Here is a 13,991-nt window from a genome sequence, read left to right as displayed (position 1 = left end):
TTTCCTGGCTGGACCCCCTCCCTAGTTTCTACGGACTTCTTGTTACCTCCCTGTGCTGACTTGTGGTGCAAAAAGGCATCTGCTGTAGTTTCTCCTTGGATTTTCTTATCACCATCTGATGTTATTTCTTGATCTTTGCTAGAGTAGTTACATGAAGAAGCTAGGCTGTACTGCTTCTTCTCCCTCCATTTTTTGCTATTTCCCCTACTTTATAAACTATCATATTTTTTAGAAACTTAATGTTCAATATTTCCCTCATTTTCTGAAATTGTTTTACATGATTTGGCATTGAAGTTAACAAAATTGTTTGATAAGCTACACTTTTTATCACATTCAATATTGGATACACTATCATTGATTAAAAATCCTTTCCAATGGGGGCAGCTAGGTGGCACAGTGCATAGAGTACCAGCCCTGAAGTCAGGAGGATCTGAGTTCAAATCTGGCCTCAGACACATAACACTTACTAGCTGTGTGACCCTGGGAAAGTCAGTTAACCCCATTGCCTCACAAAAAAAAAAATCCTTTACAAATCTAGCCTTTATTATAGCCCTTAGATTTTCAATGGGGTTTTAAATCAGCACATTGAAACATGTTTATCTTGATCTCTTATATAAATTTCTGAAGCTTTTGTTACATGTAGCATAGTGCAAGGCCATGCTGTGGTATTCCATATCCATTTTTTCCTATAACAATTCTTCTTTTTCATATATTGATATATTTATTATCATTCCCTCAATGGAAGCAGGGTTTTCAGGCATTCTAGAAGGTTTTTTTTAATTCCTTAAAACTTTTTGGTGAATACTTTAGCCTGATTAAAAAATATTCAGACCTTATAAACTTAACTAGAATTTTTCTGATAGTTTTTTTTACATAACCTTGAATGAAAAAGGGAGTTTTATCAATAAAAATTACCTTTCCTCCCAAACCTCAGTACTCTACTCTTTATATGGTTTGCTCATGATAAGCATTTTTTCTTCATAACAATTGATAGTAGTTCCTTTTTTGTTTGTTTTCTTCTGTTTTATTGATCTTCTCACTGCTCTTCCAACTTCAAGAAGCTACACAGTCCCCTCCAGCTGACAGTTTACTCAAAAAGTCTGTTCTAGTTTGTCAGTTTAGAGCAATAGTCTTCATTTTTTTCATTGCATTTTATTTTTTGCTTCAGTTTAACTGATACTTTTTCATCATGGGCTTTAATGATCTTCGAAATGCTTGTCTTTCTCACACCAACAGCCACTGCAATATCTCAAATGGTCATTGAAATTTGCTTATCAAGAGCCTCAACTTTTGCATCTTCCTTGGAGTAATATCCATTCTTTAAAAACACAGAATCAAAAAAAAGAAAGTGCTGAAAAAATGCATATACCTGCATATCAGGAAATTTGGTACTCAGCTTACTAAAGGTAGTGAAATGTGGGTTTGTTTGGTCATAACCATGTTTTCTGTTAATCTAGTATCAGTAGAAGCATAACTTAGGACCACTGGTTTCACAAAATGAAGTCACATTAAAACCACCACTTGTTCCAGTTCACAAACCATTGTAATTACTGTTTCATTTGCTGTCCCTCTAATCCCAAACAAACTGCATGCACCTCTACGTTGCCCTTTGGGTGATCCTCAACTTCAGTTCTTCAGAGACTGTAGTTTAATATGACTGACAACCATATAACATCACCAGAAAAAAAAATAGACTAAAATGATGGACTTCTCGTGCTAAGAGAAACTTTAAAAAACTTTGTAATTTCCCAAAAGCAATTCAGTCATCAGTCCTTTAATCTTGGTAACCCTTCATTGTCTCTTTGTTGTTCCTGCCAAGGATTTTGATAGACAAAATCTATTAAGGTTCATTCACTTATATGCCATAGTCTAAATAATAGAAATTCTTCTACTTGGTTTTTCCTGTGCAGGTAGTTAGTCCAAAAGCTTTGGAGTGACTCTTGGTCTCATTCAGAAGAGTATGTCTTGATGCACTAAATCCAATGTTATCTATAAACAGGAACATGTGGAGAACCTCACTTTCCATAGCGAAACTCTCTTAAACTTGAATTCTGTGCTGGATTTCCTCCATTACAATGACCAGAACACATGACAAACACTTGTCTCTCTACATTTTATACTCCACTCAATGTCCGTATTCAGTGTCATTGAACAAGATTATCTCTATTATATGTTTCAAAGAATCTTATATAACTTTGACACATGCATGGGAAGCACTCTATTGAAAAGGGGACTTTATGTAATGTTCTACTGAATCAAAAAAATTTAAATGATCAACAAGCAGTAAGTATAGTGGAACCTCGCATTCTCTACATCTTATATTGAGTTATGTGATGATTGATATTTTCTCAACTCTAGAATACCTTTCATAAAAGCTTCCCTGTTCCTTTCTATAATCAGTAAAACCATCAATACAAATGGTGATTATTCTTAAAATAGTAGAAGTGCTGGCTAATAGTTCATCATTTTTTGGACTCCATTTTTGGTAGTGATAAGACCTAAGGCTTTTTCCATGCCTGTTTTCCAATCCTTCAGATAACCTTAGAATTGATTCCTCAATGCCTTCACAATTATAACACCTCTATCATGGATCATTTCTGTATATAATTGGTCTAGTCCAACTGCTTTCTTTTTTAAAATATTTTCTTTTTTATTATTATGAACTTGACAAACATGAACATTTCATACAAAAAGGATATAAAAAGAGTGTGTATGTGAATTCTTACTATGTAGTTTCTCAGTGTATAAGTTTAATATGGTAGTTTTGAGAATGTCCAACATGTCTATATCTTTTTCTGAACCTCCTTCTGCTATCTGAAGTATATTTTTAAAACATCTCATTTGTTTCTCCCCTTCCTCCTTCTCCTCTTTCTTCTTCTCTTTTTCTTCTTCTTTATCACTATCACAATTATTTGAATACCCTTTTTCTAATAGAAAAGGAAACTCAACATCTAGATATCATTGAAATATGTTGTCATTTGTAACTGAAAGTCTTTAGTATTTTTTTAAATCTTTGAAACAATTTTGAATAATGGCTAAATTCTTATAATAGACTTCTTTGTGGATGGAAAGGTCATGGAGTGTACTTAGTGACAGAAGCTGAGTAGGAAAGCTATATGTACTTTTTTTCAGATTCAAAGATGAATGACAAATGATTCATATTTGTGTACATAGGTGTGGCTAAAGTGGCTAATGTATGACCAATAAGTCTTTTTCATAATGCTAATCTATAAAAGTTGTTTTGAGTTTTTCCTAGCCTTTGTAGAATAATAATAGAGCAAATATTTTTAAATACAAAGTTCCCCAGAGAAATTTCATATTTGGGAGATGATATTAAATCTGAAAACCTGGAAAGTAGTCCACATGCTACCAGGATCAGGAAGCTTCTCTACAGTATCCTGAACAAGTCGAGATCTAGCCTCTGCTAAATGCCCTCAGGGACAGGGAACTCATTATTTCACAAGGCATCTGAGTAATTTGTTACATAATTTTTCTTTTAATTGAGCTGATATCTGCCTTTCTGAACTGTTCCTTCATTGTTCTGCCCTGTAGGGCCAAGCAAGATCCTAACCCATCTTAAACATCATAGTCCTTTAAATGTTTGAAGATGCTCATGCTGTTCTCCCTTAAGCCTTCACTAATACCTAGACTTCTCTCTTTAAAAAAAAACTTTTTATTGATGAGATTTATTTTTACATCACATTTGCTTCTGAATTTTTACCCCTACCTAGAGAGCTATCGCTCATAACAAAGATTTAAAGAGGGGGAAAAAAGTCAGTTTAGTCAAACCAACTAACCATATCAAGTGCATCTGACAGGGTATGTGATATTCTATACCATCTACAATGAAGGGAATGTGGTGCATCTTCTTATCTTTTCTCCAACCTTAGTCATTATGATTACAGAATACTCAGTTTCTTTTTGTTATTAGGTCCTTCAACTTTGTTGGAGTCATTGTGGATATTGCTTTTCTCTTTAGATGACTTCATATGTCTTCCCATAAAAACGATATTCTTAAGTTCTATTTCCAAATATACCAGATTTATTTTTCCCTAAAAGGATGATTTTATATCCTTGAAACTTGATTGGCTCAGAGAACTAAGACTTATAACAATTAATATGGCTTCCTAAGTACAAAAGAGCCAGAACATGAACTGTTACCTGATCCTTCTTCGGGCTTCTGGTTGACAGAGCAAGATGACTGAAACAGGGCTAGGGAAGCTGAACTTAACTCAATCAATGCTGTATCCTAAATTAACATGATTACAAAGTGTCAGCATAACTTCAACAAGAACAGGTCATATAAGACTAACCTAATTTTCATTTTGGACTGAGTTACTGTTTATAGATGATGGAAATTCTCTACTATAATAGTGCTCCAGACCATTCTTGTGGAGAAGATGGAGAGATGTGAACTGTATGATAATATAATTAGATGGACTCAGTCATGACTGTGGCATTAAAGTTGGATAGCTCAACTCAGAGTGATTGTTAATAGTTCCATGTCAGGGAGGACATTAGTGGAGCACCTTGGGGATCTATACTTGACTGCGTGTTGTTTTTAGTAATACTTCAATAAAAGAATAGGTAATATATTCCTCAAAGTTGCAGATGACACGAAGTTTGGAGGAATAATTAACACACTGGATGACAGAGATTGAACCTAAGAAGATCTTGCAATGATGGAGTATCAGGTTAAATTTAATAAGAAGAAATCCATTAGGGATAAATGGAAAGTACAAAACAATCAACTTCATAAGTAGAAGATGAGAGAGGTATGGTCGAGCAGCAGTTTATCTGAAAAAAAAATATCTGGGAGGTTCACAAACTGAACTGCCAGCTCAGTATGAATTGGCAGTAAATTGTAGAAACCAGGAATGCCAATGAAATCTTGGGCCTGCTGGTGGATTTCCCCTCACTCTCAAGTCTCTCCCTATTCCAATCCATCCTCTAATCAGCCCCTGCAGTGATTTTCCTAAAGCACAGATCCATGTTACCCCTCTACTCAATAAACTCCAGTGGTTTCCCTTTACCTCCAAGATCAAATACAAAATACTCTTTTTACCTTTCAAAAAACCATCATGACCTATCTCCTTCCTATCTCTCCAGTATTCTTACAGCTCACTATTTGCTTTGTACTCTTTGATCCAGTGTCAGGGGCCTCCTGGCTGTTCCACAAACAAGATATTCCATCTCTCAGCTCTAGGCATTTTCTCTGGCTGCCCCTCATGCCTGAAATGCTCTCCCAACACCAATCCAATTAATGACATTCCTGACTAAGTCCTAAGTAGAATCTCATGTTCTACAGGAAGCCTTCCCTAAATCATCTTAATTCCAGGGCTTCCCTCCATTAGTTATCTCAAATTTATCCTATATATAGCTTTCTTTGTATATATTTGTTTGTGTATTGTCTTTCCTGTCAGATTGTAAGATGTTTGAGGGCAGGGACTGTTTCTTGCCTCTTTTTGTGTCCCCAGTGCTTAGCACAGTGCCTGGCATATAGTAGGTACTTAATAAATGTTTCCTGAGACTTTGAGCCTCTGATTACAATCCTATGAAAACGGGAGCTAATAATAGCACCCATTTTACATGTCTATTGTGAGGATAAAATGAGATTATATATGTTAAGTGATTTGCCAACCTGAAAGAACTGGAAAGAGGTCAGCTTTTATTATTGTTACCATGGTGAAGTCACAACCTCTCTGAGCTATAGTTTTTTTGGTGGGAAAAATGATCCATTTACTTAGTTGTAAATCTTGTTTGGCACTTACTTGGGATTTGTGATAATTCCTGCATAGAATTATTCATTGTTCCTTTTTATAAATAGTTCAAAACAAGGAATGTAACTCAGGCATTGTATGTTTGAGATTTGTTATATAATAGAAATCTAAGTGATAATAGAAAGATAAAAACTAGACCTATCATTTCAGTGGTTTCAGGAACTCTTTAATGAGAAACTGTCTCTATCAATACTGTCACCAGGTCATCACTTTTCTGCAAGTTATAGTCCTTATTTCTTAGAACACTGAGAGGTAAAGAGACTTTTTCGAGTCACACAACCAGTATATGTCAGAAGATAATGATCATGTCAGTGTCAAATGTCATCTTTTCCATAAAGCGTTCCCTGATTCCTCTGGTCAGAAATGAACTTCTTACTTGGACCTCACATAGTATTTTATTATCCACCTCTTTGATGTATGTATTCATGTATTATTGCATATAACAGTTATCTCTATGTGTTTCCAATCCCCCTGTTAAACTGTAAGCTCTATGATTGTAGGAACTATGTCATAAGTTATTGCATCTTTCTGAGCAGAGGGATCTGCACAAGTAATTGCTTGATAAATGCTACTGAGTGAGATGAAAAAGAGAGAAAGAGAGAGAGAGGCATACCTTGCAGTAGCAAGGAGGTCACAGTGCCACCATGTTCTTCCTTTGTCAAAACCTCATCTGGAGTTTGGTACTGTGTACCATCATTTAAGAAGGGTATTGATGAATTAGGAGGAATTAGAGCTGCCTTCTAGAGAAGAGCAAACAATATAGTGAAAGACCTTAAGTCCATACTATATAAAGACCAATTAAAGGAAACGGGCAAGACTCAGAGAGAATATAATAAATTGTCCTCAAGTATTTGAAAGGCTGTCATGTGGAAAAGGATTTGAATTGTTTCATTTTGTCCCAGAGATCAAAAAGAATGAGTCAAATTTAGGCTTGATGTCAGTAAATACTTCGTCACAACTTGAGCTGTCCAGAAATAGAATGGGCTGCCCCAAGAGGTGATGGGCACCCTCTCCTTGGAGGTCTTTAAGCAGAAGCTGGATGATCGGATATGTCATACTGTGGATTCTTTTCAGATATGGTTTGGATTATATGTCCTCTGAGGTCCCTTCCAACTCTCAAACTCTGCTTCTGTAATTTGTAGCAATACTTCCTATGTTTCACCCCAGGAAGTACAGGTTAGGAAACCAAGGGATGAAGGGTAAGGAAAAGGCAATGCTGTTGACTCCACCCAAAAGTGGAGGTAAAGTCTGACCCTGGTTCAAAGCTCCAATTCAGAAACTAAATTGGATAAGTGAGTGAGTTAAAGAAGAAACCAGTATTTAAAAATTAGTATAGACTTAGAGACCCTCAAAAAGAAGAGAGAATAATTCCACAATAACTACAAGCAGACAGCCAAAGGAAAAATTGATTTTCCAGAAAAAATACATACACGACCAGAAAAAATGAAGCAAGACATGAAAATTGAGTAAAGCTCTGGAAAAAGGAATTTGAAGTAACTTAGAAGAGAAACTGGTAAAACTTACCTAAGATGTAACTCCCTAAAAACTAGAATATACCAAACACTATTAAATGATTTCATGAGACATCAAGAACCATTAGAACAAAATCAAAGGATAAAAATGTAAGATATTTTTAAAAAACTGACCTAGGAAAAAAAAAGTCAAGTAGGGATCATTTGAAAGTTCTTAAATGCCCTGAAAAACATTATTTTAAAAAAAAAGAGCCTGGATACTATGTTTCAAAAAATTGTAAATTAAAACTTCACAGTTCTAACCAGAGGGCAAAATGAAGTTAGAAAGAATCCGCTGATCACCTCATGAAAGGAACTTCAAAAGAAAAAGTCCCAGTAATGTCATAACCCAAATCCAGAGTTCCTACTTATCGAAAAAAAAAATCCTAAATGAAGAAAAATCCTAAATGAAGCAGCTTAGGTACTAAAGAGCTATAAATCAGGATCACAAAAGGCCTGGTAGTTTCTACTATAAATAGAAATAGGCCTTAGAATTGTAATATTCTAAAAGGCAAAAGAGATAGGCTTACAACCAAAAGTAACATACCTTGTAAACCCAATAAATTTTTGAAAATGAATGTTTAATAGAATAAAGACTGTTCAAGCATTTCTTATGAAAAGACCAGAGCTAAGTAGGAATTTAAAAATACAAATACAAGTCCAAAGAAACCTACAAAAGTAAATGTATTTGAGTAATTGGAGGGGGGGGGAGCATGTGAAGACATAGTGTTATCATTCTAATAAGGAGAGAAAAAACAAGTGTTTTTTCAGAACTCTAATATAATTTTAAAAAAAGTACTATGTGAGCTAAATTATGAAAAACAGCTTAGAGTGGAATGGTTTGAGGATTTGAAGAGAGGGAAAAGAAGGCATAGTAAAAGGAATGTACTAGTATAGAAAAGAAGAAGAAACTATGGAAATCGAAATTTCCTATGATGGGGGTTATGAGAAAAAAAAGTAGAGAAAGGGGTAGAGGGAACAGGTAACAGATTGTAACAAGACTCTGGACTCCCCTCATTCCACCTCAGAATGAAGGTAGATCTACATCTGCCTTTCAGGGTCCTAGGGGTACCCATGGGGTGAGCATTAGGAGAGTCTTTTTCCAATGCTATTTATTCAAGTTTCCATTTGGGTGTGTCCTCTCTAATATTAACCACCAGTTATTAGCACCACAGTCTCATTTAACTAATAACCTCAATTAGCACTTGTGAAAGGATGTTTACTGCAAAGCTATAGCAAAAACAGAAGTAACTACATTCCCTCATCCCAACAAACCTGAGGCCACACTGTCCTATACCACCTGAGTTCAAGTTTAAAGTAATTTCTACAAAATATTTGATCCCATCAAATTCACTTCCAGATGTGACATACCTAATGGACAGAGTTGCTCCCTTTTTTATAAGACCCAAAACCTTGGTTTCAAGGGAGAATTTGCTGATGAACTATGCTTTTGGACTAGGCTTGGATTGCCATAAACTGTCTTTAACTCATACTTATCTTTTAAATGCACCCTAGTTGCAGCTCAGCAAGCAATCAAAAATCATCACACAGTTATCAGACTGCGAACATAAATTATCTGTGTATGTTCAACATTGGGACTGAATCAGCCACACATGCTATACATTCTCATAAGAATTAGGCTTGGAGAGTCTCTCCCCCAATTACAAGATAAACCTTACTCTTATCTGAAATGTTTAGTCAGTCAATAAACATTTATTAAATGCTTTCTGTGTTCTTGAAATTGTTCTAATTCCTGGGAATACAAAGAAAGGCAAAAGAAAGTCCCTGCCCTCGAGGAACTCATATTCTAATGAGTAAGACAAGTAAACAAATACAAACAAGTTGTATACAGGATAAATAGGAAATAATTAATGAAGAGAAGAAACTAGAACCAAGAAGGATTGGGAAAGGTTTCTTATAGAAGGTAGGATTTTGGACCCAGGGAATCCAGTAGGCAAAGATGGGAAAGGAGGCATTACAGCCTTGGGATAAAGCCAGAGGAAATGCCTGGAGCTGAGAGATTCAGTGTCTTGCTCAGAGAATGTCAAGGAAGTCAGTGTCTCTAGATAGAAGATTTCATGGAGATGTACTAGGTATAAGAAGACTGAAAAGGCCAGGAATGGGGAGAGACAGGTTATAAAGTGATTTGAATGCTAGAGTATTTTGTATTTAATCCTGGAGGTAATGGGAAGCCACTGAAGGTTATTGAATATATGGGTGACATGATCAAGCTGGTGCTTTAGGAAAATCAATTTGGCAGCTGAATGGATGATTGACTTGACCAGGGAGAGATTTGTGGCAGGCAGACCAACCAGAAGGCTAATGCAGTAGTCCAGAGGTGAGGTACTGAAAGCCTGCACCAGTGTGGTAGCAGTATCAATGGGGAGTAGAGGGCATATTCAAGGGATGTTGCAAGAGTGAAAAGTTTGAAATAGCCACTGTGGGGAATGGGATAGTGACTTAACAAAGGAGGTGAAGAAGGATTGCCTAGCAGCATGGAGGACCCCGTTGATATCGTGTAACATAACTTTGTTGTGGATTTAGTCAGAATGGTTGCATGATTTTCTTCACATTCATTCAGCAGCACATGAATAGGAATGAAGGCAGCATATACAGGAAGTGATCCAACGCATGGGAGGGTACAATAGGCAATATAACAAAGGAGTCAAGGACTCCAGAGAGGAGGTCTATTTAAAGTTGAATTGGTTTACGAGAAGGTCAAGATGGGAAAGGGAGGAAAGAGTGGCTAATGCAGAGGTGATGACCTGGAAGAGAACTGAGAGATTGAAGGATTGGAGGTCATGGTATAGCAAAAAGCAAGGTTTGGTATGGGAAGACAGAGAGAAGCAGAAAGCCAAGAAATTATGGTAAGATAAGGGGGTTTCATAGATCTTGAACACGGAGGTGTTACATTTGAGTGGGGTACATTTGTGTGTATGAGTTGGGGTAGAGGAGTAAGTCATGGGAAGTAAGTAATATAAGGAACTGAAAAGTGAGGATATTTGAGAAACCATCAATATATATGTTGCACTCCCCTGGTATGAGGGCAAGAGTTGAGGCAGAAAGACCATTTTGAGAAAGAAAGCCAAATATCCTTGACATCTCTAGATAACGGCTCCTAGGATTTTGATTAGGTAGAAGATGTGGATTGTATGGACCTCAAAGAAGGGCAGATCACTGAGAGATGGAATTTTTTTTTCTGGTGGCAATGGGAAGCAAGCAGTATTCTAACTCCCCTGCCTCAACCAACTATCCAATAAGTGCAGCCAGTACCAACAAGGGTTTCCAAGGGGCCAGGGCTCAGTGATTGTCAAAAGACAGAAAAAGTGGGAGAGAACAAGGTTTAAGATGAAGGAGGTTAAACATACACTTACTTCTTGTTCGTATTCATCGTATTTGTCATTTCGTATAGCACCGTATATTCCAAATGAGGAAATTGAGCCCCAGCCCAATGTCATATGGCTAGACTGTGTGTGAGGCACAGACCTACATTGTTCTGTCCAATTTACCATGTGCCCCACCTAGTTATTCTTTATTTTTCTTTATTATTCTTTAGAAGCTGTTCCTATTATTAGCTATAGCATATTTGGAAGGAACTACCACAGCATTAAAACACTCCAAACTGGACACAGATTTGTAGTCCATTTTTATTTAAGTCCATTTGAGTCCATTTTGAATCCATTTCCCTCCTCTTGGGGAATGTTTGTTTCTTACGCCCAAGAATTGTAGCAATTAAAGTTTTACTGCTCCTGCCATGGGTGATTACCTTTCTCTCCTCCCCTTTTAAAATGTTATGTTGTAAGAGAAGTTGCATTGGTACAAGGGAAAGAGAGCTATCCTTACAGTCAGGTCAACATATTTCAAGTCCCACCTCTAACGCTTATTAGCTGAGTGACCATGGATAATCTTTTATCACCCCAGATGGGTACCATTCCCCTTGTATTCCCCACTCCTATCTCTTAATTAGATTATTGCTGTGTTGAACACCTTAATTTCAAAAACTAAAGTGAAAAAATAGTTTATCCACAGAAGTTTATGACTACTGCTCCCTAATAATATTTGGAGATCTAAAATATATGAATTGGTTTGCAGAAGATAGACAAAGGTATTCACATATTTGTCGCCTTTCTGCTTCTCTTCAAATGCCAACTTTTCTACCCCTTTTCATTACAGCTCCATTTCCCAAAAGACAAAAATGTGACCACCGGACTTCGTGCCCACCTAACACGTATTCCTATCGGTTACTGAGTGGTGGTGGTAAAGATAAATATGCCAAAATTTGCTTTGAGAATGAGCTGTAAGTATCAGTTTGGGTGCTAGAAATAATTAATTTTCATCCTTAAAAAAGGAGAGTTGGATTAATATGTGTCTGTAATTAAAATGTTAAGAAAACTAACATTGCTAAGTTGTAATAGCATTGCTATAACAGTTGTAGAAAAAAAGGTCTTAGGAGTTCAAATCTAGCCTCAGACACTTATTAGCTGTTTGAACCTGGGTGAGTTACTTAGCTCTATTTGCCTCATTTGCAAAATGAGTTGGAGAAGGAAATGGAAAACCACTGCAGTATTTTTGCCGAGAAAACTCCAAATGGGATCACGAGTCAGACACAACTAAAACAAGTGAATAATAACAAGGACTTGGGCTATATGGTTATCAGCATGTTAGTGAAAGCTTGATAATTTCACCTGACAATTGGTTTTGGATAAGTCTTACTTATTACGTACGTTTACATTCCTTCTAAAGTTTGGGGCATAAAATCCCCTTCAAGCTTATAGAAATCGAGTTCAACTGTGCCCAGGGCCTCAAGACTGTATACATTTCCAAATGATCACAAGTTGACATTGCTTTCTTTGCTTCTCTTATTTAATGATCATCATTTGGGGTTTCATTAAATATAGAAATTCAGACTAAAATATAGGTTTCCCTTGAATTACATACCTGCTATTAAACATGCTTCTGATTTTTTTTTTCAATTTTCATGTTAAACTCTTAATTTAACTTAAATATTCAGGACAGTGAAAAATCTGATTTAGAATGTTAATAGGTACTTCCATTAAATCATTATTCACTATAGAAAAATGAAATTGCTCATGCTGGCTATAAATAAGGAGTAAATCACTTCTATGTAAGAGTTTTATCAGCTATTTAAAGCAATTGATTAATAAATCAATATGTAAGACACAGTAGTAGGCACTGAGGATTACAAGGACCGCAAGGATCCTTTGAGTCAATTTCCCTCTTCTTAGGGAAGATTATCATATCTGTTTCTTAGCTCCAAGTACTGCAGCAATTAAAGTTTTACTGACTTCCTATATGTGGCAAGAGATATATATAATCCCTACTCAATAGGAGATTACTATCAAGTTAGGAAGGCAGGACATTATATAGTAGAAACAACATTGGCTTAGTAGCCATGAGGTCTGCCACTAATAATTTTGCTTGTGAATTTACACAGTCCAGTTATTCTTAATTTATTTCCTTCTTCCCCCTCATAAACCTCCTCAAACAAATTTTGATGTTTACTCATTTCCTACCTAAGCTTTAAAGCCTAAACCAAATGTAAATTCTTTTAGGAAACATTTGTCCCTTCACTTTCCTCATCACCCTTCCTTCCTCCTGCAATTGGTAATATTACCCCCTTCATAATTCACAAGCACTTTATATATACCTCCAATGCAAAATAATATCATTTATTATTTTGTATTATAACTGTTTGTGTACATCATATCCTCCTTCTAGGTGGTAAGCTTCACAGCTTATCAAAACTTTGTATTTCCTCTGGTACTTATAGTTTTTCATACGGTACTTAATGTCTATTGAATTGAAATAAATAATAAAGAGCAGATTCTGGAAAAGAGATAGGAATATTCATTTCTTAATAAGAGTGAAATTCTTAACTAAGGCTTATTTAAATTTCAGGCTCATAAGTGAAGGGAAGGGTAATGTTGCAAGGGGTATCAACGTTGCCATTGTGAATTGTAAGTTAAATGTTTTTTTCATCACTTCTCTCATATTGGATTGGAAAATTTGATGATTTAATATTTTGTCCACTAAAAAAAAAGTAATTTAATTTAATTTTTAAATAGTACCCCTTTCCTTACATAGAGATAGGGACAATAATCCCTGATGGATTGCAGAGTGCAAATTGATAGATACAGATAAAAGAGATTGGACATGGCCAATGATGGAATTTCTTTTGCTTGACTAAGCACATTTGTTATGAGAATTTTTTTTCCTTTTTCAATATGTTTAGGGACAAGGAAAGAACTTTTTTTTTTAAAGAAACTTAATGATTCTTCAAAATTCTTTGTGGACACCATGCAATCTATAGTATTTGTATTTTATTGCTTTTCACAGCATCTAAATCCATGAACCAAATGCAGCCCTCTTAGAATCTTAGTAAAAAAAAAAAGTTATGTTTAATTAGGTAGTCTATAAGTACAATTAGTCCAGCAGCTTCTTAGCACCTGACAGTTGCTACCTTGGTGTAACTGCCTACAGGTTAGTAATTGTGATGGTGAAAATTTAAAAATTAATGGTCCCTCATGCATAGAGAGCTTATCATTTGTCTCACTGCTGGGAAAAAAAAAAACATGGAAGATCTTTTCAACATTTAAGAGTTTGGGGATTAAGCTCATCCCTTATTTACAGGATATAGTAACCATGGATCATTTCATTCTGTTTATTTAGAAGTCCAACT

The 13,991-nt window shown here is 35.8% G+C and overlaps 1 protein-coding gene across 3 annotated transcripts in view; it reads left to right on the top strand.

The window, feature by feature from the left end:
• FAM3B (FAM3 metabolism regulating signaling molecule B) overlaps nt 1-13,991 on the top strand; it is a 58,936-nt gene that overhangs the window by 32,042 nt on the left and 12,903 nt on the right. For all 3 annotated transcript variants that reach the window (XM_020976251.2, XM_020976250.2, XM_078146066.1), the window contains exons 3-4: nt 11,465-11,588; nt 13,211-13,269. In XM_020976251.2, coding sequence (XP_020831910.1) covers nt 11,465-11,588; nt 13,211-13,269 — 183 coding nt within the window. The remainder of the gene's footprint in view (nt 1-11,464; nt 11,589-13,210; nt 13,270-13,991) is intronic.

This window comes from Phascolarctos cinereus, unplaced genomic scaffold, assembly GCF_003287225.1.
Source record: "Phascolarctos cinereus isolate Bilbo 61053 unplaced genomic scaffold, phaCin_HiC Scaffold_726;HRSCAF=1367, whole genome shotgun sequence".
Lineage (NCBI taxonomy): Eukaryota > Metazoa > Chordata > Mammalia > Diprotodontia > Phascolarctidae > Phascolarctos > Phascolarctos cinereus.
The sequence above is the reverse complement of the archived record's forward strand: the minus strand, read 5'-3'. Positions and strand labels throughout refer to the sequence as shown.